Here is a 26,944-nt window from a genome sequence, read left to right on the forward strand (position 1 = left end):
AAAGAATCGTTTTGGACTTTAAATATATAAATACATAAACATATTAGCCAGTAATATTTTATCTAATATTTTTCCGAACAGCTAAACTACAGTGGTTAATGAAAGCTGGCTAGAACAGCTGATACAAATATAAACAAACGTCCGCCATATTGGCATTTGAAAATCAGAAGAAAATTGGGGGGAATATTGGCTTCACGTCCGGCGGCTAATACTCCCTCTGTATACTTTCCTAGTTTCTGGGTCTAACACTGAAACTGGCACGGTTTTAATTTAGCATTGCGTGATTTTACCCACGGGAAGCGCTATGCTGCGTGTTCATAACATACTTAATTTATTGTTTATGAAAGTCTTTTTTTACTTAACAAGTAATTATTTAATATTTTTTATCAACTTATAAAAAATCTTTTATGTCAGTCATCGGCATGCATGTCTTCTGAAATCATGTAAACACTTACTGAGACTCAACCGTTGTTTGTCCAAACATGTTAGTTGGCATACAAGAAATATATTGTAATTTTGTACAACACATGGCTATGTTTTTTTTGCATATATGAAATAATCTTTTTCGAGATATTACTGAGTATTTCTTACGAAACACTTTTAAACTGTGGAAAAGATTATCAAATATTCAATAAATTAGACATTATATTGTTTTATTATGATTTTTAAAGTTCGCTCTAAGTACTGAAAAACTATTCAGGGAACAGTTAACAAGTAGTTTAACTGTTAAGAGGTACTGGAACACAACACAAAGCGAAAATTCCTGGGTAAAAATCCGAACCCAGTGTTACTGCGAACACTGTTTTGTAGTGATACAGTTGTTTCCATGTAAACGTATGAATTCACAGATATCTGTAATTTTACAAGAATATTTATGTTCCATTTACAAAAAATATCTATATATATTTCAGTGCAGCGTGTCTTGAAGCCGCGTCGACTCACTTGGCTCGTATGCTAGAACAACCGGTCAGTGCCAAGGATAACGTGACCACTCGGCTCTTGTGGCGTGACCTTCCACCACCGCAGGAACTCGCTCGTTGTCAGAGACTTGTTTTCCTGGTGCAGCTTTTAAGGACGCGAGGTTGTTTACCTTCGAAGCCAGCCGACATCGACATTTCCCAGCGAGACAGCTCGCTGGGAACTTCCCTATCACATCCTGAGCGTCGTTTCCAAATATCTGCGCGGTTGTTTCGTTTAAGAATTAAAAATAAAATTGTATCGGTTAATTTTTTTACTAGCAGTGCACGCGACATCGTTCACGCGGATATTATGTTTCAAATACTGTTTCAAATTATTTATAAACAAAAAAAAATACTTTTTATTATATTAAAATTTCACAAAGTCATCACTTTACAAATATTGTTTTTACGTTCAAGAGGAAGCGTAAAAAACTAGTGCAATCTATAACTTAATAACACGCTATTAAAGCTGAAACAACTTAAATACGCGCATTCACTCAAGTTACTGCATGGAATTAAAACATTTTAATTTTTTTTGTGGTACTTAACAACAACAAGATCACGTAATAATAGCCTACTTGTTAATAAAATTTTGGTAAATATTTACTAGCATTAATTTAAAGCAGTTTGTGATATCACAATAAAAATAAAGACTAACATAACCATGGCATCTTATATTGTTTTTACTTAAAATTAAAATCGTTAACGAAACTTTTAAGCTAACACTTGATCTGCTCCACTTTGATTTTTGCTTTAACTGAGACTGATGTAAGATTTGTAGTATAGTTTATTAATATTTTAAAAAATAAGAACTTTTCTACATGTTTTTTTAAATTAATTCATATACCTTTTAAAATCCACTTAATACATAAAATCACAATCATAATTAAAAAATAATGTCTACAGGCAGTATCCAAAAATTGTTTCAAATTAAAATAAAAAAGTAATAACACAATAATATGTTTGAAGGGTAAACTATGGTACGTAAAATTTTGCTACTTTAGAAATACAAAATTATCTGTTTTGACGAAACTCCTCTGAGCATTTGAGAATTGTAAAGTAAACATTTTGGTATATATTTTACTTTCTAATAACTATAGTGATATAAAATCTATCAGTTATAAAGTAAAATATTTTTTTTACATGGTTAAGATTAAATATTCTTTTTATGTTAGGTGCATTAAATTTCTGCAATTACCGTTTCCTACATGCATATGTACACTGATTCCATTAACACTGTTCTTATAAAAAAATTAATAAAATCCCTTGTAACTACTATAAATTCATAAAATAGTCAAAATAACTCAGTTTTTATAAATTTTAAAAAGAACACGTACTAAAGAAAATTGTATATCTGTAACATTTAATCATTAAAATATAAATTAAAAATACGTATGTGCTCTTCGGTCACGAAGCATGCATTAGAGGACTGTATTTGCAAAAGAAGCCTTTTAACTTTTTGCATTTCTTTCAAGTTCTTATAAAATTCAAGATATGCTGGATGTATCCAGGGAAGATCTGGCAGTACATTATTCAATCCTGACAGAACCATACTTCGTTGGAAGACATCCTCTGAAACTCAAAAAGCTGGTTGGACGCCCTTTCTTTCTCATTGATGTGGGTTCTAAACTCCGTTATACGTCTCAGACATTTCACTGATACTTCCATCCTATTTTTCAGAAAATACCAGTCGACCCGCTGTTCTCATACCCAACTTTTTTACTAGTAGCTGTAGTTTTATTTTGATTGAATTTGTCCCTTAACAATGAAATATTAAAAAAAAAATTCTTGTCAATGAAAGGTCGTTTATTTTGGATTGAAACTCAGTGCTGAGATGTGTAGACATACTGGCAATGGGCTAGAATATTGTGACGGGACTCCGTCAGACGTCCCGCATACACCTATACACAAAACAATAAATAACCTATAACATTGGGGGGGGGGGGGGGTTTACCGTAGCTCGTTGGTAGGCATGGTACTCGAGACCAAGTCTTCTCCCTATACAGGAAGTGTAGGGTATGATTTATGCACTGAAAAGAAACATTATTAATTCATTCAAGCACCGATTTATTCACTAGGATAAAAATAATTAAACAAATATTTAACAGATTAATAATAAATAATTTAACAAAGAGATTAAGGAATAAATAAATACATTAAATACACATTAAAGTGAAGTCAGCCGGCAAACAATTATCGCTACAACAACATGGCCGTTCTCTCGTCGCCGCAGCTCCGCTGAGGAAAAGTATACTTCCCAGTTACCTCTACATACATGCTTATAACCAGACGTCGATTTTTCCCAAAACAAGAAATAATAAATATTAGGGATGGAATAATACTACATTATTTCTTAAAAGATTAAGTACAGGACGAAGATCGTCCAGCCCGAAGCTTAGTATCCCTATCCATCACTGCCAATCACTTACCCTCTGACTGGAGACGAAAAAAATTTGTTTCAAACCGACGTGGACCCGGCTTCCAGAGAGGTCCCCAGGCAAAAAGCCTCGGCCCCTCCCTGGAAGGATGTTTTAACTACAAAACTGGGCCACTCCAAACAAAAAAAAACACCGACACCGGGAAAACTTAGCCACGGGGAAACTGGCTGTCCCCCCTTCCCACAAGGAAAAATGAAAACAAGCGAAGTCGGCTGTTCCTTCTGCGCAGGCGCGAGCGAGTTTCCCCCTCTCCCTCTTGCGCTGCTCGATTGTTTTTTTCCAGTCTACGTTTCCAAACTCGGACGCAAGATGGCAACACTAATCAGGACAGAGTCCTCGAAACGAGTACACAAAAGCCTCGCGTGGCAGAACAAACAGAACGACAAACAAGAGACTAGCGTAGCGCAGCGGGTTTTTTGGAACAACGTGGTGCAATCCCTCGGCGAGCCCTGGCCAGCGGCCCGCGAGAATCAGCAAACCACGCAGCTTCGCAAAAGCCACGGTGCCAGTAAACTTCTATCGCAGTAACCTATATTCCAATACCCGCGTGTCGAAATCAACCGGCCGAGCCTGGAAACGCGCACGTACACCAACACGTTAACCTAACGAGATACAAAAGTAAAATAAATTTAAGAAAAAAAAAAGTAATGAAATTTCCAGACCGCGACAATATATTTCTCAACAATTTCAAAATCTCTGTCGGAAGGTAACATTGTGTGACCGACTTGGGGGAAGATGTGCTCCACTTTTTTAAATCTTCCACCTGCAATGAGCTGCAACCAAGTGCTAACTATGGTCCAATTTTTATTTTTCCCGCCACAGTTTGAAAGATATTAAGCTGGGTTTATCGCCCCTCAGATAATTAACTTCAAAATGCTTTAATAAGCAATTACTAATTTCGTCTGCTCCTCTGGCTACTTTACTTTCATCCCACAAATAAAAATATCCCTGTTTATTTCCTTACTAACATACACATAAATTGTAACAAAACATTGTTTTTGGTAGAAAGTAGGGCTTGTTAAAACCTTTGAAGTGAGAATACCTTGTTGCTAATCAAATGTAATTGCATGTATTCCTTGTTGTTCTGACATCTTGACCGGCTTTTGCTTTACGGTGATGAAGTTCTTGTTTCAGCACTAACTGCCAATAAGCATCTGTATAGTTTACATGTTTACTTTTCTCTAAAGCAATATTCAATGAATCACACTAGCCGAATGTATCATTTATTCGTTTTTTTAAGGATACATTAAATTTTTCTGTAAATATTCGACGGAATTTGTTATTAGACACTGGCTGCTTTCTCTTTTCTTGGCACACTCCTTGTATTAAAAGTAGCAATATTATACTGTGAATTACATTGACATCTAGAGTTTTCCTGGGTTGTCATTACGAGAACAATGGCTCGTGCACTTAAGTAGCATCTCAATAAATTTTTTGTTTCATCTATATCTGATTCTGAATATTTTCTAGGGTGATTGCCACGCCTACGTCATTTGGGATGGAAAACGATGCCTTTATTAAGGCTAGCAGCTAAATTTAAATGCGTCCCCTTTTATTTTACAGTCCATGTATATTTTAAAATGCCATCTTAAAAACATTTAGTCAGCGGTTATTCCCAGTACAGAGTAACTAATTGTGCATGAACGCCAGGAAGGGCTTCCAGTCTACTTAGTTTTACGTTTCAGGTGTTCCTTTTTCATGCAGCCAAATATATAAACAATTTGAAGATTATAAGACCCTAAAGCTGAAATTCTGGGAAGAGTTTATTATTGGTTTCAGTTGCCCAAATTCAAAACACCATTTCTTTCATTTACAGTCAGGTACAGGTTACTTCTTGTTTATGGTCCTTCCTTTTACTCTTCTGTTAATATACTCTTTCCCATGGTTTTTCCATTCTCGTATCATACTCTGGTTGTTAAGATGTATTTTCCTCCAACATTGTTCCTTAATTTTTGTACTGTCATAAGAGCATGTCACAGAAGATGCAGATGCCTGGAATATAATATTGGTATTAAAAATTTCTGCATGTATCCTGCATTCTTTTTTTCTACTTTTATTGCTAACCTATATTCTCACAATAAATGTTTTGCTTTATTTGTGGGTTAATACAAGAGAAAAAATGGGTGCGTGTACTTATGTACGCGCGTGAGAAGTTATACTTCTTTGGCATCATTAAAAAAAATTTTTAATTGCATGCAAATAACTAATTACAACAAAATAATAAAAGGACTGGAAAAATATAGTCAACACAGTCAATAAAGTTCAGTTTAAACTTGAAAAATTAAATAAATAAAAATTTAGAGAAAAATAAATATATATGACATAATTTGTACTAAATATTATAAGATTCTTAGTTTAAAAATTTATTACTGATTATTTAATATTTGAAAATAAAATAAATAAATTTTATAATAAATTCAAAAATTTTAATTAATTTTATTCATTTTTTAAATATATATTTACTTAATTTAATATTCACTTTTCAGTTTTATCAAAAAGTTTTCATTAAATTTGTTCATTTATTTTTGTAAATATTTATTATTTATTCAATTTAATAATAAATATTAAAAATTAATATTTTGATGTGATGTTCGATTTATATATTTATCACAAATTTTTTATTAAATTTTTGATAAATTTTATTTCTTTATTTTGTACCTATTAAATAACCAATTATAAATATTTAACATAAATAATTTAATAATATTAAGTATTAATTAAATATAATAATATTTTAATTTATATCAATAAATAATACATACGGATAGTTAACCTCAATTATATTGGAGCACTTGAAAAATTATATAAGCACAATTTTTTTACTAATATTTACGAATAGTAAATAATATTAATCAAAATATTCAATTAAAAACACTACTGAATATAATTTATTAGCACATATATAGTTTGCTCTTGTATAAAACTAAAACACGTGTTGTGAATGTAGAAAAAAGAAACATGTGGATAAATATTATAAATATGAAAACAGTGATCAGAGGCGACGAGCGTGCAAACATGCACGACTAATGTAGGTTCTATTTCTATTCTGTTGATAGCTTTTTTTCGAGACTTAATGAGCGGTTTAGTTTAGCGGGCAGCTTCTACCTGTTAATTTTGTGTTACAGTGATGCGCCCGCATCTTAAAATTTCACTCTCATCATTTTTTCATAACGCGCCTAAAGAAGTATAACTTCAAAAATTATGTTATGGGTAAGTATAAGTAATAATGAAAAATTCTCTTCTCGTGATTTATTAAGAAATTAAATACATAAAATTTTTTACAACTATCATCCCCATATACTGAAAAAAGTTTACACTATTACTAAATTTGCAAAAAACTTTTCGTAAAACAAGTTTAACGTAAAACATTTGCAACAAAAGCGGAATATTATCATTTTTTTCAATGAAAATGTACGAAAGACCTAAAATAATGTAAAACATTGTATCTGCTGCACATAACATAATATCCATGCAATGCTTTATTTGAATTTTTTTCATTTGAACTTACCTTGGAATAACTTATAAGAGGTTTAAATGTTTTTTTTAAACTGGCGGAACAAATTCTGCACTTACCGTATATTGATAAAGCATAGTGCTGCCATCTTTTGAAGTTAAAGGGAACTCTTTGCACAACATTATCTGGTCTTCACGTAATATTATGTAAGTAACCTCGTAGCCATGTTGCCTCGTAGCCATGTAGCCTCGTAGCCAGTTGGAGCCTTGTATACTAAAGCCTTGTAGCCTCGTAGCCATGTAGTCTTGTAACCTCATAGCGAGTTAGAGCCTTTGTGACTCGTAGCTTTTTAGCCTTGTAGACTTGTAGCCCTGTAGCCAGTTGGAGCCTTGTAGAATCGTAGCCTTGTAGCCTCGTAACCTTGTAGTCAAATGTTGTTGCAGCTGTTGGAGCCAACGACGGAGGAAGCCTTGAATACTTGTAGCCTCGTAGCCCCGTAGCCTTGTGGCCTTGTTACTTGTATGTTCGTAGCCGAGTAGCCTTTTAGTCTTGTAGCAAAATGTCGCTAATGCTGTAGGAGCTGTATCCTATCGTATCCTGTGACCGATCGTATCTTACTGACGGGATCATCCTACTAAGTCGAATTTTCGTGTAATTGTACGTCCTTTTCGTTAATTGCGCGTAGTCAAGTCTGTAGTATCGTATCCTACTGTTGGGATTATATCCTACTGATGGGATTATATCCTTGCGACGAAATCTTATCTCTGTGGCAAGATTGTATCCCTGTGACGAGAATGTATCCTTGTGATCAGAACGTAACTTTCTGTTGAAATCTTATCATACCAATTTTAATTTTCGTCCAAATGTTCGTTTTTTATGTGCTTCCTTTTTGTCTAATGTACTTCCTTTTATGACAAATGTGCTTACAGTATTATATTTTCAGTTTTGTAGGGCTGTGGAAGTCTTGTACTCGCATTTTTTTACAGACTACCGTAGTAGTTTTCTTGCATTTTATATTCATATCGAAACATATAAAATATATAATTTCATTTTATCGACACCTTCGTGAGTAAGAATTGCTGTTCCCCCTCCATTATCAAAATATAATTTACGACAAACACACACATAGAATGCTTGATATAGTTGCCAACTAAACAACAGAAAATGACATCGATGTATGATCCCCGGTATCTGTTCATAAAGTTGAAACCCATCACAACCACTTTCCCAATCTTTTGTTCCAAGGCATACGCTCTCTTTATTGGTGAACGGGCCTCTCTCTACCTAGAAGATTAATATAACGCTGAACCTCTGCCATACAATTTATCCCATAGCAATAACTAAACATTGTCACCGGGCAATGGTCATTGGCTAAACGCTATTGGCCAAAATAAAGTAAGTCTTTCAGTGCTCACTTGTGATGCGTAACATCTAACCTCGGTGACGAGTATCATGCTTGTAACTCGTGAGACAGCGACATAATCAAGTAGTTATGTTTGTATTTTTTTTTCATAAGAGTAAAAAAAAATAACTAAATTTTCCATCCTGTAGCTTGCGGAGGGTCATGGATCAAGCAGGCGTAAGAGGAAAATGGTTTCTTTTATAAGTGTTGGCTCGGTTAATGTTGAAAGAGATGGAAGCGTTTCATATACTATTGGATACCCAGTACCTGGGAATGATTTAATACAATACTTATGCAATTAAGGAATTCATATTATTTATATATTTTATATTATTATTCACGAAGTATTTATAATGTATTATAAAAGCCACGTGGCAATGCATTTCAGTGATAAATATATATGCAAAATAAATACTTTCAAGTACATTTCTGGTCACGAATCACACTCGTACTTTCAGCACCCGCCGCTAGAACTCGCTACCGGAAGCGTAAACGTAACTTTCCACCATCAAGCGTCGATAGCAGGACGTTCGCTACGTCGACTATTCAAACATTCGCATGGAAATGTTAAATATTACAAAGGCTTTGACAAAAGCGAAAAATACTTGGAAAAATTTTCTTAACCCAGTCTTTGCGCTTGATTTTCGATAAGGAATTTTATTGAATTTGTGCCCATTTCTTAAATTTCATCAAACAGATAGCAATATATAGTTTCTCTTTGGATTTGTAAACTTTGGTTCTGACCATCCGCCACAGTTGGCAGCACCGTGGTTACACATTTCCGTTCTATTACTTCCGTCGCATTCATAAGAGTACTCCAACTCCTACTAAGCGCCATATAGGCTACAGAGAGCTAATGTGTTTCACATATTAAAAAAAAGGTTTTTTAAGCACGTCACTTAGTTGCGGTGTCGTTTTTCTCGCTAGGTCTATGAACCCCGGCTGATAACTCAATGGTCACAATGGTATTAGAAACCGTAACTGATTATCAGAAAATTTGTATTTCGGTACTAGGTAGATTTTTTTAATTAATGGTGAAGCAGTCGATGATTGAAATAGTAATATTAAGATTCAAACCATTAAACACGTTTTACAGACCACAAATAAAAATATAAAAATTTGAGTAACAATTTTTTATTACCAAAACGGTATAAACTGAAGTGAAAAAAAATCATATTCTCAGACTTAACTCTCAAACTTTAAATTTAGAAAAAAAGAACATTTAAACACATAATCGTTTTAACGCATGCAAAATCACAGGATCATTAACTTAAAATAACATTTTTCTTTTTAACCAAACTTAAAAAGAAAAAAAAAATACAGTTTTATAAGAAACAGTGGCGCCAAAACCACAGGCACTACGCCGATTCTAGGCTTTAGACACACTTCCCTCACCCCCATAACCATCGCCTCACCAGGGGATAGTGTCTTATAATAAAAGTAACCTTAGCCCGCAATAACAACGAAATATTTTGCTGTCGATGGCGTGTCCTTAAAGTACCTAAATATACAAGATACCATTTTAAATCCCCGATTCTTTTACTACATCAAAAGAACTGGGCGATTCCCGGTACTTTCGGGACAGGAATCTCCCGGTCATGTGCCCTAATGGTCGCAATTGTTGTTTCTCTCCAGCTACGGCCTGCTGGGAGCGAGTGGCTGCGGCAAGACGACCCTCCTGAGCTGCGTGGTGGGGCGACGGCAGCTCGACTCCGGCGAAGTGCGAGTGCTGGGGTTCAAGCCTGGCTCCAAGGGGAGCGGCGTGCCTGGGAGAAGAATAGGCTACATGCCGCAGGTAACTGACAGTTGTGACGCCTTGCGAGACACGTGTGTGGAACATGCCTGCGAGACGCTAGGCGACCGCAGATGTAACGGCTTTAGCGAAACAGCATTGTTAGTAGTGTTACGTAGTATGTCGTTATTGTCATTTGGTGTCAAATATGCCTGTAATATAACAGTACGTTTGTGCTTGTAATCAACTATATCACTACAGAACAGTGTTTGCCAGAAATACTGGGTATGGATTTTAACCCGCGCATGAATGCTTTGTGTTTTCCCACTTCCCTAAATAGCTTTCTAGTATAAACTGCACACATTAAGTGGCATCATAAAACCAAAAAGATTCTAATTAATAAATATTCGATTATCACTTCCATGATTTAAAAGAAATTATGCTTGAATGAAAAATGAATTAAAATATATAATTATGTGCAATTATTCGTAAGAAATATACAATATTATCTCGAATAAAACGTTTTTTATTTTAAATAGTTTTACATTATAGATGTATTACAAAGATAAAATTTCATTCTTGTAGTAGATTAAACTATTTCCTGGCAACTGATTTCCAATGGAATCTTTTTGTAAAAGTACAGCAAATTTATTTTTTCTTTGTGGTGGAATGTCTAATATTCTGTTACATTGTAATGAGTTGGAAATTAAATGACGTTACAGCAACTAGCTAAATATTTAATACCTAGGGTCATTCTGTAAGTAAAGAACGTTTTTATTTGAGGACCCGCGCAGATATACCCCCCTCCCTCCCCCGCACGGGGACAAACTCCGCATCATGGACCCACGCATTCCTTGCGCCCGTCTGATGCTAACAGCAAGCCACCACGGTCGTCTGCTATTTATAGTGGGACTTGAAATGTGTGATCCCGCCAAAGTGTGATGTTCCTAGTGTATTGCTTATTTTTAATGCGAAAAAAAGGGTCTGCTCTATCGAAATTTACAAACAGATAAACGATGTTAATGTTAATGTGATCGATGAAGCTTCACTTCGAAAATTGTGGATCATGTTTAATGGCGAGCGAACGAATATTCATGATTAAGAACGCTCGGGCCTCCCTTATTTGTGACTGAAGAACTTAGATTGAGAATTGTGGTGAAGGATTAGGAGGGGGGGGGGGGTGAAATCCCACACGATAGGTATTAACTACAGATGGAAGTGCCAATGAACTGAAAGAGGACGTTAATGATTAGTTTCTACAACTTGGCGTTAACTGAGTATGCAAAGGCTTAGAAAAGCTAGTGATACGCTACGACAAATGTTTAAATTTGTATGGCGACTACGTAGAAAAATTGCTAAGGAATCGTGTGTGTTGTAAAATAAACGTGTTAAAATTAATTATTAATTATTTTAATAATAATTTTAACACAAAAAAGAGCTAAAGCGAATCAAAATATTTTTTTTTTAGGTTTGTTTCGTATGCTTTTCTAAACCATTTATACTATTGAGTTGAAAATTTGTAGTTGAACTTCGAAACACGAGGAAGGTCACTGTTTACATTATATTGTTTAAAAACACTCTTATACTCTGTTTCCACCCCTTAAACAGAACTTCAACGCTACTTGATAAAATTCTGTTCACTTGGCATTTAAATTAAGGGTAAAATGACTGTCTATAGTTGAGTAATAAAAAAAAGACGAGTCACTGTTTACATTAATTGAAAACACCCCAATCTCCTTTTCTCACTCCTAAAACAGAATAGTTTTTTTTTTTAAGTAAGTACAGTTTGCGTTTAATTTAAGAGGGATATTACAGTCATTAACTGAATTGTAATAAAAGAGGAATGTCGAAAACTCACCCCATTCCCCTTTCCAAAACTTTAAGGCAATAATGTAGAACTTGAATGAAAATTTTCATACATGACATTCAAAATACAAGAAAATTACACTTACTCTTCAATATATCATTCAGGAAAAAGTGTAAGGTCACTACATACATAAAATTTTGAAGAAAAAATCTATATCCCACTTTTTTATCCGTTAGAGGATAGTGTTGGTACATATAAAATAATAAGTACAATTCATGTTTAAAACAAGATAAAAATTTTGCTTTATCTGATTATAAAAAGCAACTCCCATCTTTCTGTCCACATGGTGTTTCATAAATCACCCCTTACCCCTTTCCCATTCCTTAAAACACGATATTGTTACTACTAAACTGTATTTCGAAAAAGCACCTCTAATTCCCCTTGCTACCCCTAAAACAGTATTATGGTCTTCTTGGTAAAATTTTGCAAACTCGGCATTCAAGTTTAAAAACATTAACTGTCTATATTAAATTGAAATCCACATTCATCAAGTTGTCTAAATTATATTTCGAAAAACCACTCCGTCTACCTTTCCCAACACTTAAAGTATAGTACTTGTAGAACTGGATAATATTTTAATCATTTTACGTTTTAAAAAAGGGGGTGGGAATTACTGTCTACATCATGATTCTTATAAAAAAGTTCATTGAATACATAATATTTCTAAAAATCACCCCACCCATTTTTCCCACCCCTTTAAGATTCATTTTTCATTACTTGATGAAATATTTTAACACTTGGGTTGAAAATTAAATTACTGTTAAACGTACCCTTTTTCCTGACTATGTGAATAATAGAAATAACTTCCCCCTAACCCACTTTATTAACCTTTATAGCATATTTTTGACTGTCTTTGGTGAAATTTTGGACAGTTCATGTAAAAAAAAAAGATTCATCGTCAACATCCAATTTAAGAAAAAGAAGTACACAGAAAACATTTAAAGCAGCATTTAAGCCCTCATAGAAAAAAATTTTGTGAACTTAACGTAAAAATAAAAAAAATGTACTACCTACAACTGATTTTAAGAAAAATTTAATTGATAAATGAGATTTTAAACATTACTTTTCTCCCACTCATCCCCCCTACGCCCATATAATTCTATCAAATCACCTTTTTCTACCCCTTAAATCAAATTTGAATAACTCTTGATGAACTCTTGCACACTTTACGTTCAAATTAAGAAGACAATTACTCATCAGATTAAAAAAAAAAAAGCAATTCCTTCATCCCGTGTTCAGTCTGTAAAACGTGGGGTGCTTCAGCTAGTCTTATAATTATAAGACATCTCAAGTAACAAAAATTCTTTACTCTAAAATGACCTTCTTAAAAAACAAATTAAGAATAATAATGAATAATTAGCGTAATGGTAAGACACTAGACTATATTTTAGGGGACAGTGTTTCAAAAACCATTAAGTCCACCCAGGATTTTTTCCCCACGTTTTCCTTAAAGTACTCCAGGCATTAGGCCACGGTTGGTTTCTTCCTTGCCTTTGTTTTAGTGAGTTACTTTTCCTCATATCTTTGCTGTAGACTTATCATTAAATTCGAGGGGGGAAATATATACCTACAATATGTAGTAAGATACTTCACAAAAGTTCAACTAAGCTATTATCTGTGACATGTCACTTGTCTCTTATTTGACATTTATCACAAGAAGTACCAATGATCTCAGTACCCTCCTGTTACAGTATTTTATTCAAAAGTGCTCTTAAACAATTAGAAATGTAATTTTTTCCAAAGGACCGTTGAAACATTCGCCCATTAAAAGTATCGATTTGAGAGCTGTAAAGTCTCAAACAAGTTTTACTGAGAGCTGTCAAGACTCAGACAAGAGAAACGACGCTGACTACATCACTCACACCTAGAAACTTGCGTGGGGCAGTTGTTGTGGAAACCTCCTGTCCACTCTTGCGAACGTGACGGAACGTTGGAAGTGCTAATTGGCGGAAGCGAGGAAATGTTGCATGAGGCGATTTCAAGCACTATCCGTAGTGTCCATGGTGTTTATTGGCGCTGTTCTCGCTGGGAGTTCTATTGTGGTGGTGTATTGCTCGCATGTTGGCACACCGCTTCTGGTGTTGCCAAAGAATCGCGAGGGAGAACAATAATTTTATTGCAAAGTCACCATCAGAGGCCATAAAGTTTTATGCAAATGTCTAACATCAACATATATTTATAATCATGTTTCAGTTTCTTATGGCAAAACTTTGAAAACCAATTTTCATTTCAAACGTAACAAAAATATTATTTTTAGTTACGTTCCGAAAAATCCTTCATTCAGGAGATGTGTAACTTTTTTTTTTTACTTTTTCTAACATTTCACTACCTTACCGAATCAATTGCTAATAATTTCATATACGTGGGTGCATCAATAAGTAACGCTGCGCTGATGCCAATTTTTAATTTCAAAAATTATTAGTAAAATGAAATTATCACTAAAAAGGGAACTAGAGCGTGCTACTAACCGGATGCAATTCAACATCTCGTGATTCCACGTGCCGATATTGTTCGTCAGTCATCTGTGAAATGGCGTTAACTGTGAGGAGCAACGAGATTTGATAATTTTTCTTTGTTCAAAAGGAAATAAGGTTGGAGAGATCCATTCGGAGCTGGTGAAAGTGTGCGGAAAAGACTGTATAAGCCGCACTATTGTGTCGCACCCAGATCGTGAAAATTTTAAGGGATATGGTTGGGAAGTTTTGGAGCAGCCATCCTATAGCCCGGACATTTCACCCTCCGATTTCCATGTGTTTGGACCCACGAAGCAGTTCCTCGGCGGTGAAAAGTGTGACTTTGGCGACGAACTCAAACGGGCCGCGCGATTGTGTCTCATCTCGCAGTTGACGGAGTTCTATGAAACCAGAATTTCCAAACTGATCCATCGTGGGGACAAATACCTCAACTTGTACGGAAGTTATGTGGAAACGTAAAACATGGACAACACTAGTCTATCATGTTTGTTTCATATTGTCATTAATTAATTTTCCCTTTTTTTTACATTATGTGCGTTAGCTATTGATACGCTCTCTTATATACTTATGCTACAAAAAAATTCCATTGCAACATCTGAAAGAGCGTTAGATTTTCCATCAGATGATTTAATTTTTATCTGCATGGTCACTTAAGAGGTTGGCCAAGATCAGTTTAGACATTTAAGAATTTAAATAATAAAGTGTGGAACATTTTGTATACTTCTTGACTTATTTTATTTTATGCCTGTAACTCCGTTCCAGTATCTAAGTATTGGTTTAAGAAAATTCCAGAAAACCAATTTCTTCAGGCTTACCTTTACAATTTAGTTCAAGTAAAATAAAATACGGCCTTGTTTGGTTTGCTAAAGAGTTGTTTGATTTTTATTTCCATCTCTGTATAAAAAAAATATTGTTTCTAGCAATGAATAATCGTTTTGTAACCCTAATGCAACGTTTTTTTCATATCTTGATGGACTAATTGTAAGTGAATTTGATTAAAAGGTCTTTATGATTTGGACATTTTTGGTTTTCGTTTAAAAATCCAGTAATCCAGGTTTTCACCATTTAAATTTTCGAATTTTCAATTTTGAACTGGTGTAGACCAAATAACTCTGAAAATTAAAATAAAACTCTATGAAAGGAAATATAACGCTCTTTCAAATGATGTGGTTAAAAGTAAATTGTAAATTAAGATTTATAAATTTATTAGTTTTAATATAGTGAACAGTTGGAAAATAAAACTGTGAAATATCTCCTGAAAAAAGAATTTCCTAAAGTTTTTAAAAAATTTCTTTTGTTTTTGAAGAGCACGCTTGATTAACAGTTTTGCCAAGTAGGGAAATGAGATTACGGTATTCATACAAATATTATTAAAAGAGAGAGATGTCATAAGCTTGATTTGTAAATTTGTAGGAAGTAAACTCGAAAACTATGAGACAAATTTTAAAAAAATTATTACTATAATAAAGATAAATTATTCTCATTTAGATACGTTATGTTTACATGGAATTTTTACTTAATAAAAAGCAATATTTATAAATAATACCAAATAAATGCAACCAAATTTACATCGTAAATTTTTATTTATATATATATTTTTTTATTCTTTAGTCCAACAAATCTAATCGGCAACGTCCACCGTGTTTCCACTTCCCCGTGAGTGAAATGCAGTTTTGCATCCAGACTGCTCAGTGGACACAGCCAAGAGAACATTGCAAAGAACAGCTGAATATACTTTGAATATGCGAGACCTATTGGAGTAACGATAGGTCGGATAATTAACATTATGTATCATTTTTAAATTTATTTTTAAAAGAATACTTGCTGAGTTAAAATTATTTATTCTTCCTCGGGAAGAATACATCATACAATTTTGTATAAAATATAAAATTATATTATGAAAGACATATTAGGTTATAGGCCTCGTAAATATATATAACTAAACAGATCATAAAAGCCGTTTTTCTTCATATTTTTCATTTTAAAAACGTAATAAAATCAGATTACATTCTGACCAAAATCACTTAGTCTTCTTTTATAAGGCTTCTGCTTAATATCCTCAAAGATATACTTTCATAACAATAAAAGTTACTGACATTCTAACCCTGGCTATATTAGTTCAATGTGAAAAAAAAATTATAATAATAAAACTTTAAAATATTCTAAAGCTATTTGCGAAGCCAGCCCATCAAAGCAGGATGTTCGGTACAGCTCTGTGTGTTGCATAAACGTGTGAACGACCACTTATTACGATGGCCTTCAACACGCGGCCCGCAGACAAAGTTTAAACGCGCGTTATTTGTCTTATAACCTTTACAATTACGAGGCGGACTACGTTTAATAATTATTCCTGGTAGATAGCACGTTTGTGATCGCCTACTGTCTAGTGGATGTATTTTATAACTTACGCCTTTGTTGCAGTAACTATATAAGTTGAAGTGTAAATAAAAGCAAATCACTTTTTTCTTCTAAAATATTTTTCCTATTCTTAATATAAATTTCGATATAAAATTAAAATTCATTTTTTTATTATTTACGATTTTTTTAATATAATCTTGATCCATCTTTTTAATTTCAGACATGTAATAAACCTTGAAAACAAAATACTAGTTTGCAAATATAAAAAAACTGATGAGATGTTACATTTTAATGTGAGTTAGTTAATTTATGTTAATTTAGTCAAATTGCCAAATAACGACCAAAAATATATTTATGAAAATTGTAAATGGTTGCATAGTATGCGTTAATCAGTAATTTGAGCAACATTTTAGCTCAATAAACCACAATAAGCACTTGATTAAAAAAAGTTTGAATGTCACTGACTTAGAGTTTTGCTTACCTTAATACGTCTAGTAAGCATTACGTCGTGTAACTGTAGGTATAGATAAATGTGTTTTTCGAAGCAAAGGTACTCTCGATGTCACAGTGGGATGCATGCCACTGGCCTGCTGTCATTACATAGAAACACACAATAAAGAACTTTCTACGTTATCTCTGTTCTAATTTGTGTATTTCTAAGATATTCTAAGTTATGGTTTTCGGCGTTGTATGTTTTAAGTAAGTTGTTTTTAAGTTAGGAGATTCTAAGTTATGTGTTGTAATTTGCGTCTTTTTAAGTTGTGAGACTTCTAAGTTATGGTTTTCTAAGTTACGACGTTTCTAAGTTCTGTGGTTCGGGGTTTTATTATTCTAACATGCATTTGTCTAAGACACAGTAAAAAGGTTGTGCGTTTCTTAGTTGTAATAGTTTTTTTAAGTTGTGTGTATATAAGCAACGCCGTTTATAAGTTGTGTGGTTCGATGTTGTGTTTTTCTAAGGCAAGTGTTTCGAAGTTATGACAGTTCTAAGTTGTGATAGTTCTACGCTACTATTTTCTAACTTGTTTGTATTTATGTTACATTTTTATAAGTTATATTCAATTAACCTTTTGATGTTTATAAGTTATGTGGTTTTTTCCATAATTCTAAGTTATGATTGTTCTAAGATGTAGGTTTTCTTTTAATGATGTGTGAATCCCGTTGCTATTTGCTTGCCACGTGATCAATACGCCCATGCAAATCTATTACAAAGGATACAATTTAAGGGACTGATAAATTGGCGGGTTCCTAAAAATTAATTATTATCTAAACGAAATTATTTTTCATACTCCGGCCAGATCCACAGCTGCAGACTGAATGTGAAACCTCGCAGAGTCCTTGCACAACTTAAAAAAATGTAATGCATTAGACTTATATGAAATAACATGCGGAGTTTGTTCCATTATAAGCTGTCAAGTTTTTGTGTCATGGTATAAATTAATGACGTCAAATGTCCAGCAATCACAGTATAGTTAATGTATTTGCTAAATAAAATATTCGATTTGTAAATCATTACATTTTCTTTGATAATTGAAATATTTATTGATATATTTAATTTTATTAAGCTTTGCAAATATGTTTTTTCTTGCTGTAGAAAATTTTACTTCGTCATTGTAACTAAACATTTTAATCGCCAAAGAAAACATAAACCATTAAATTGTTTACAAAATAAAACTACAGCAGTAAAGTTCATAACCTGAATGATTATTGATTACTTTTAACTTCGCTTTTGATAAGTTCAGGCTTTTAAGACACTGAAATAAGTTAAAAGGAAATTGTAACTTTAAAATTCCATTCTATTTCATCTTATTATAATTAAATTACATTACTAAACTTGTATTGCCTTATATCACTAGCTGATACATACTTGAAGTATGACTTAGCAACGGTGCGGTAAATACCATCCAAAATGTGTGTCCATTCTCTAAGGTTACTGCATTAATCGTTACATGTTTTTTTTTTTTTCAGTTGAACGAAAAAATATTGTGTTCGTACACTCGTAACTTATTCCGGCTGTCACATGCACTACCTTCGTCTTTATCCGGTCGTATATCGCAAACGATGTGTTCACAATCAGCCTGCTGGTATGGACGCCTAATTGTGTACATGTAATGGCGGTATTCCATGCTGTTCGGGTAAGTTAGCGACTAACCACTATCTTGGTGGAATAAAACCGTAACCTTATTTGCTGGCCGTATTCCAGAACATGTCTAAACCGAATCCCAGTAATGAAACAAATCGGCAACTGTTTTAATAAACGGTGCCCTGAGCGATGCTATAAACTGGTTCCAACGCATTCTATTGGACGTAGTTACGGAAAAAATACTAGAGATAGCAGCACCATCGCACAAAAATAAATCACCTTTCTCATTTTCTCAAATAATTTATAATTGCGATTATTTCTTGTTATGACCGTTAAATGTACTAAATGTATTGCAGGATATTTTAACTATCATAAAGTTTCATTTGGCTTACCAACACGCTTGTTACCTCTTCTTATGATCACAAAATTGACTATAAATGAGTTAATTGCGCCAGACGCGGGTCTGCCATCTGTACAAAGTCAACGAAAAAGTGCACGCGCATGCGCGAAATTTGGTCAACAGATCGGCCACGGATAGAACACGAAAATCCGTTTGGCCGTGTCCTATCGTCCACTATAAATACGGTTAGGGTACATGAGTAGCATACTCAACACCTTAATCCATTTATTTGTGTCTTGAATACCGGCACTAGAAGTGCCGAAGTGGTAGATAGCTCGTTACAAAGAAACATACTGTTCATTGATCTCGACTCAGATGACCAAATAATCGGCGTTCGCACATCTCCAGATTTTTAATTATAATAAGATACATTTTTATACTCAAGGAGGGTGTAATTTTAGTACGCAAATAAATGCGCACACCTTGCAACGTGAATGAAACATGTTTAAAGTCCAGCGCTTTTATTCTGCACCCACGAGCTGAAGTAATCAAGATGGCGGACGCCATGTGGCAGCATGTACCAGTGTATTTCGTGAAGATCGGTGGTTATAATAAACAGTAGCAAATGAAACTTTAAGATGGTGAAATCATCCTAAAATATAATAAGTAATTTTACTAGCCATTACAAAAATAAAAACAACTTTTAAAATAGGCAAAAATATTTTTTAATTTAATTTACTGTTATGTTATGAAAAACATAGCATCGAATATGTATGACGCTTTGTTGGTTCTTCTTAATATTTGGAAGACTTATGTATCGTTAATTTTTTGTGATAGTAAACATTGCAATTTAAAAGTTACATATTGCGTAGTATTCAGTTTCCAAATATTTTAGCGCATTAAAACACTACTTCAAAAGCGCGCATAAAAGTAACGCACATTTATTACAATTTTGTTGTAAAAAATGTAATGTTAGTTTCCGTTAGGTGTGTTTAATAAATAGAATTCACAAAAAAATATGTTTTTTTTGGTAGGTCGTGATAAAAATTAAAGTTTCTTGAGAGTGTGGGTTAGACTTATAAATAATAAGTAATATCTTTGTTAAATATTAAAATTCTCGCAAAAAAAAGTATTTAATTTATTTTTCATGGAGCTTAGATTTTCCCCTAGGGTGATCGTAACCAACTCTAGCGATGCATGACATGCAACATGTTTCATTTGTTCATCGATCGCAGCAATGCTTCAAGTTCCAATGTGCATCCTAAAATCGCGAAAACGTGTGAAATCTGACAAAGTGGTAACGAATTTTAGATACGTTCTGGAACAAGTCGGTAAGTTTGAATCGTAGGTTTCCGCTCGTTGCCAGCTCGCCTCGGCAGCGCCTGCATGTGTGCCGAGTCACGTGTCTCCGTGCTGCTCCGAGTCTGTTTGCGGAAGTGGTTTATATCCTCGCCTGCTTGTCGAGTTGGCTGCCTGATCGCTCCACGTCGCGGGGAAACTTGTTACAGAACTGGCGTCAGGACGCATATCAGGGTTGCACAGAAGCATATTTATATATATATATATACTTATATCTGTGTGTGTACGTTTTTTTACAACAGAAACCTATGGAAACCAGTTGCCAAGAAATAGTTTCAAATACCACAAGAAAGAAAGATATCGTAACTTTGTACAAGATATTAGCTTTTGTTATTCTTGCGTATATGAAATAAGATTTTTGGAAACAATACTGAATATTTCTTGTCGCGCTTACAAAAATTGGAGTAAAATTTTAAATTTTGATTTGTTATTTATACAAACATTTTTTTAACCATGGAAAAGATAAAATAATATTCAGCAAATTTTGCTTTATTTTGTTTTATTATGCTTAATAATGTGTGCACCTAGTACTAGAAAGGCATTCAGGGAACGGATTACATATAAATTTAACAAATGTAGGTACTGCGACCGAACAAAGAAGAAATGGCCGGGCATTTATCCGAACCTAGTATTACTGTAAACATATTTTGCAGATACAGTATTTCATGTAATTTTACAAAATCTGTAATTTTACATGATTATTTCCGTATAGTTTTGCTATTATATATCTAAATTTGACTGTAAATTTTTTTTCTTTAAACTGTAATGTTTTATATAATAATTATGTAATCAAAAAAAATAATGCAAATATAAAAAAGGAAGAAAATAATCAAGTATAGAATGTGTGGGGAAATTTGGGATAATGCGCCAGGGCAACAAGTATTATTCAAAAACAACGTTATCACAAGTATATATATATAGGCCTATGTGTGTGTGTTTGAGAGTGTGTGTGTGTGTGTGTCGGTGAAAGGTTTGAGATATTTTATTTTGTATTAACATGCTCTTGACTACATCGACCCAATGGTATCATTTGACATTAGCCGTACTCAAGTCCTTGTGGACCAATAAAGGACGGTGATGGTGTCTAGCACAAGAGGCAGATAAGATAATGTACAGTTTACCATTCCTCGAGCGTGAGTACTACTGTGGCTTATGGCCTGGTCGCAGAATATATCACGAGCTGGTGGGGTTTCCACTGAAACCATTTAAATGTCAGGTCGTAGGGCAGGCATTTTTCGCGAGAAAAAAAAAATCTGAACGCCTATTAGACTGTAACTAGTTATACCCGCACCAGCGGTTTCTTCTCTTCCTTGTGATTGATGGCCGGCTTCGAGAGAAGCCATTGCCTTGCTTGAACGAGTCACTCAGGACGCGTTTGCTTCCGCACTGAATTACTGTGAATGGTATTGTAACTGGAAGAAACCCACCCAATTACGAAACACAGCCGTTGCTACAGTTTTTTTTTTTTTTTTTAACTCTAAGCTAGTCTCAGAATCTTTTCGCGAGATATGCATGGCCCCAGTGAAGTGCAGCTATTTCCCTTTCAATTTTCTGCAGTGAATTTGGTCCCAGCGAGAAGAGATTTCTCCTGTTATTAGTGGTGGGAATATAAATTGAAAAAACGTCATATTCGTTTCAACATATATAATTCAATTAAAAAAAAATATTTATGTTTTAACATTGAAAATTTGTTTTCATTAACGCAAATATCAAGCATCAAGAGATCAATTAAGACAATCAAATATACTCACATATCAACATTATATTTTTTTAGCCATTCCCCAAAATTATTACTAGACTTCAATGACTTAATTGGGAATATATATATATATATATATATATATATATATATATTAATAACAGACAGTCACTAATAACTTCAGTCAGTCCACTAAGTAATAAAATGACCGTGCTTTATCGATGCCAAAATTATAAAATCAAATTATAGAAAATAGTCACGGGGGGGGGGGGGGTAATATGTTGAACGCAAGGTGGAATATTATGAATCCTAATCCGTGCTCCTTAATGCAGGAGGTGGCGCTTTACTCCAACTTCACGGTGCGGCAGACCATGCGCTACTTCGGCTGCATCTTCAACATGAGGCCCGAGGACGTGCAGAGGACGACGGACGAGCTACTGGACATGCTGGACCTGCCCTACCCGGACCGGCTGGTGAAGACCCTCAGGTAGCGCCGACCGCCTGCCCGTAGGGACACATCGTAGTCGCCGCACGGGGAAAAATGTGTCTGTTCTTTTACAAGAGATTCCTTTGGAAACCAGTTTGCCGAGAATTGATATTAGTAAATACTACCAGTAAGATATTGTAAATTTGTACATTTTTCATTGTTAATTAGTTTTTTTTGTATAATATGAAATACGTTTTCCATATAAAACCTATTATTTCTTACCAAAAATGCATCTCAAGTTTATATTTTAATTAATGTTACATTCAAAACGTTTTTTAGACATGGAATAAAATTTGAATATTCAATAATTCGATATTATTGTTTTTAATTATTCTCATTATTTTGCTCAGTTAATTATGGAATGCTATTAAGGAAACGTTTTTCCAAATATTTTTATCTATTGGAGGTACTGGAACAACACAGAGTATAAATTTCCGGGTATGAATCCGAACTTAGTATAACTGCAAACACGATTTTTTTAGTGATACAGTTGTTTTCATGTAAATGTACAAATTATAAATATCTGTAATTTTACATGGATAATACTGTTCGATTTACAAAAAAGCTATAATTACACTGTAGGTAGAGCAGACCATAATGTGCACAGACCCCAATGCGGACCACAATGTCCAAGCATGATTGAAATTTTTCTACCTCGATCAGCTCTTCTTCTGGACCATGTATTGAACCTGCCTACTTAGTTATTTCAATAATTTTACCCCGCAAAAATGAGCCTAGGGTTTTCCCTGTGTCTATTCAGGATTCACTTTGGCCAAAGTTACTACTCGTAGTATAGAATTTAGATAGAGCAGATGGTCATCGAATAAATTTCTGCCATGGCTGGCCAAAGCCCCAAACATAACCCTGCATGATTTGGCGTATAGGCTTCGGACTGTGACGGCCCCAGACTTCCCTAACCCAGACCCCTCCCAAAAAAATACACTTAGAAGACCGACCCATGTTCCACTTCCGGTGGGGTTTGATCACGGATTTTCTACATGCAGGATACATGGCGGATGCTGCAAGAGCCAATTAGTTTTATCAGGGAAATATTGCCTCCACCAACGAATTAATTCCGTCAATGTTCCATTCTTATATCATAAACCCATCACCGTCTCTAATGACCATGATATGGACTAGATGTTTAGGATTTTTATCCTTTCTTTAATACCGTTTTCTCCGATCCTGCTTGAAGTCGTGCCCGTCCCTTGTCTGCGGTAGCCTCTCGAAGGCCTTACACACAATTTAAAACCTACTGTATGTGAATTTACGGTTTAACTTTAAAGTGATTATCTCCATGATGTTTCCTACATTGACTAATAATTAGTAGGGGGTGGGTATATTTCGCGGAAAAAACAAACAAACATTGTTTATTAGACTGCAATGAAGCATCCCCTTGCCACAGGTTTCTTCTCTGTGATTGGCGGCCGTCTGCAAGAGAGGTTACTTGCTGTCTTGTTTGTTAGGACATTGAGAACGTGTTAGCTTCCGCATAGAATTGCTATGATTCGCGTGCTGAGGGTGGGCGCGAAGCTGAAAGGAACTCGACAAATCACGTGAAATAGATAATGATCCAGTGTTTTTGAACAAAGGTATTGTTGAAATCTTTTCACCAAAAACACACGCCCCTCATGCATGATAGGCTTAAATCTAAATATGTACACCTCTTTGCTGCTTCTGCTAATGGGTCACACACAGTTCATGAGAAGATTTCTGGGCCTACAGAAAATATTAAACAAAAGAAGTATTTATTCACAGATAACCCAATTGAGACATATCATAAGTTAGCAGCCAAATAACATGAGTGTTCGGAGGAAATTGGAGTCCATTCTGGATTTAATTGAATTCGCGAATGAAGAAAAATTTGCAGATTCATCACGCGATAGGCCAAACTTCAAATACTCGTGCACTTGGGCTGATACTGCTTTTTTCTCGCAGTTTATCTGCATGACTCTAGGCCAATGAGTGACTATCATCCACAGAAACATCGAATCACAAGGCGACACGTCTCAGAAATCAGCAGTCAATGAATAGGTGAATTTTGCCCGAGTAAGCAGAGATTAGAGGAGGCTCTTCTAGAGGTCATTGGACTCGCTAAATTTTCCAGACTCTAGTTTCCATTCACTAGATATGTATCTATATCTCAACTTATGGTTTGGAGAGACGGGTGGGATGCTCCAGCGGCGGTCAGATGCGGCGCGTGTCCTTCGCCGCGGCGCTGCTGCACGACCCGGAGGTCCTGGTGCTGGACGAGCCCACGGTGGGCATGGACCCGGTGCTGAGGGACGTCATCTGGAGGCACCTGCTGCAGATCACCAGCTCGGGCCGCAGGACCATCATCCTCACCACGCACTACATCGAGGAGGCGCGCCAGGCGCACAGGGTGAGAGAGCACCTGTCCTCCGAACTTCCCCGCGCGCAACGCGGCGAGCGTGTGAGCTCCAACCATCATTCTGGATGGACAAACATCATTGCTAGTTTGCACTGTATGTTGCACCCATCCAACCCTGTTGAAGGGCGAAACCGCTCCGGTGCTAGCCGGGAAAGCTAGTAGAGGTTGGAAGCACTTCGGCAATATCACAGGCTCTTTGGGTTTTCTGAGGAGGCCCAGAGAGGTTGTATACTTGGTTAAGCACCTTTGGAAACTCGGAGGATGAGTATTCCTATGATTCAACCACAGGTTAGCTGAACGGTTAAAGGCTGTGGCTGGAAACAATAATTCTGAGATAGGTTACCTCAGCCCCTCCTCAAACAACTCCAAGTGGCGATAAAATGGCGTAACCATTTCCATGTGGCTCTATGGAACCTGTTTTAGTGTATACAGCCCTCTCGGGAGTACACACCAGCAAACCCAGCACATTAAACTATTGCAGATGTGCTGTTGAACTTTATGTCGTAGAGAAAATCCCGAAAAACGGACAAATATAAAGCCACAAACTCGCATAAAATGTGCCAAAATCAGCCGATTTGAATTCTAAATGTAACTATAGACTGAATAGAGAGTTTCGTGGAAGACTACTGTGCTCGTCTGTGCTGTTATCTTGTGTTGTCAGAACAACTGTTTGAATTCATCGCTGGGTTCGAATTAGCGCCACTGTACTGTCGCTGTATTGCATTGCCGCTTTCAAGATTTAAGTTCTTCGCTGGTTTCGAATAAGCGCCACTGTAATGTCACTGTATTGCATTATCTCTTTCAAGATTTCAAAACCTATTTCGTTAAATATCAATGAATTATTTTTGAATCTGAAATTTTATTAAATCTATTTTTAATTTTGGTAAGAATGTTTGAAATTTAACACATAATTCTTTCTTACAAGGTAATGTACGAAACTAGCGATATCCAGAAATTTCTAGAGCAAAACTACAGGTATTTATCTGTCGCTTTGTTGTTTGTGTATTGCCCAGATTATCTGTTAAGTATCATCGTTAAGTTCCTCTGTATGTCGCTGTGTTTTCCAAGGTTGTTGTTTGCCTGTATTTACTGTTTTGTTGCAACTGTCTCGTTGTGGTTGCCTGCGCTGTTGTATTGTGCTGGCAATATTCCTACTATAGAATTCTCTGTGCTGTCTTTACATTTAGCATTTGCCATCGGCTGACATTGGCTCGTTTTCCGTGAGTTTGTGAATACATCTTTATTTGTCCGTTCTTCGGGTTTTCTCTATGACCTACAGGATAATCAATATTTCTATCATGTTAAGAAATTCTACAAGCCAATTTTCTCTTGCGGGATCAGTATATGCATCCTGAGATGGGTATAAATTAATCGTCATGGCACAGTATGGCAAGGGAACAAAGTGCAATGTTGTTTGGGAAGAGGCTACGAGAGGCTGAGGAGAACCCTCGTACTATCGACACCACCACTTAACCCATTCAGCAACCAACAGTAACTTGTTGGCTAGCCCCTCCAGCGAGCACTGCAGGCGTCTGTCCAAACCTATCAAATCTCTGTGACTGCTTAAGAAAACCCGCGAGAGTCTACGACATGGAGTGCAAACTAGCAGAATTGCCGGTTGTAATCGGTCTTGCCCGTCGCGAGGAACGGTCCCGAGGGAGCGTGTGACTGTGCTTGTGGCGGCGCAGATCGGGCTGATGCGCAGCGGGCGTCTCTTGGACGAGGACAGCGCCGACGCCCTGATGGCCAAGTACCGCTGCGAGTCCTTGGAGGACGTCTTCCTGCATCTCAGCGTGCGGCAGGAGCAAGCCGCCGCGGCGCCGGTGAGTCGCGCCGGCCCGCAGACCCCTGCTCTCTGCTTCTCCGGCGACACGAGCGGTGCGCCCTTGAGATTCCCTTG

General features: G+C 35.5%; 1 protein-coding gene across 2 annotated transcripts in view; it reads left to right on the top strand.

Moving 5' to 3' along the window:
• LOC134527623 (ABC transporter G family member 20-like) overlaps positions 1-26,944 on the top strand; it is a 97,203-nt gene that overhangs the window by 17,909 nt on the left and 52,350 nt on the right. For both annotated transcript variants that reach the window (XM_063360470.1, XM_063360471.1), the window contains 4 exons: positions 9,889-10,048; positions 22,498-22,652; positions 24,834-25,035; positions 26,733-26,867. In XM_063360470.1, the coding sequence (XP_063216540.1) occupies positions 9,889-10,048; positions 22,498-22,652; positions 24,834-25,035; positions 26,733-26,867 (652 nt within the window). The remainder of the gene's footprint in view (positions 1-9,888; positions 10,049-22,497; positions 22,653-24,833; positions 25,036-26,732; positions 26,868-26,944) is intronic.

Source organism: Bacillus rossius, chromosome 1 (genome assembly GCF_032445375.1).
Source record: "Bacillus rossius redtenbacheri isolate Brsri chromosome 1, Brsri_v3, whole genome shotgun sequence".
NCBI classification, from domain to species: Eukaryota; Metazoa; Arthropoda; class Insecta; order Phasmatodea; family Bacillidae; genus Bacillus; species Bacillus rossius.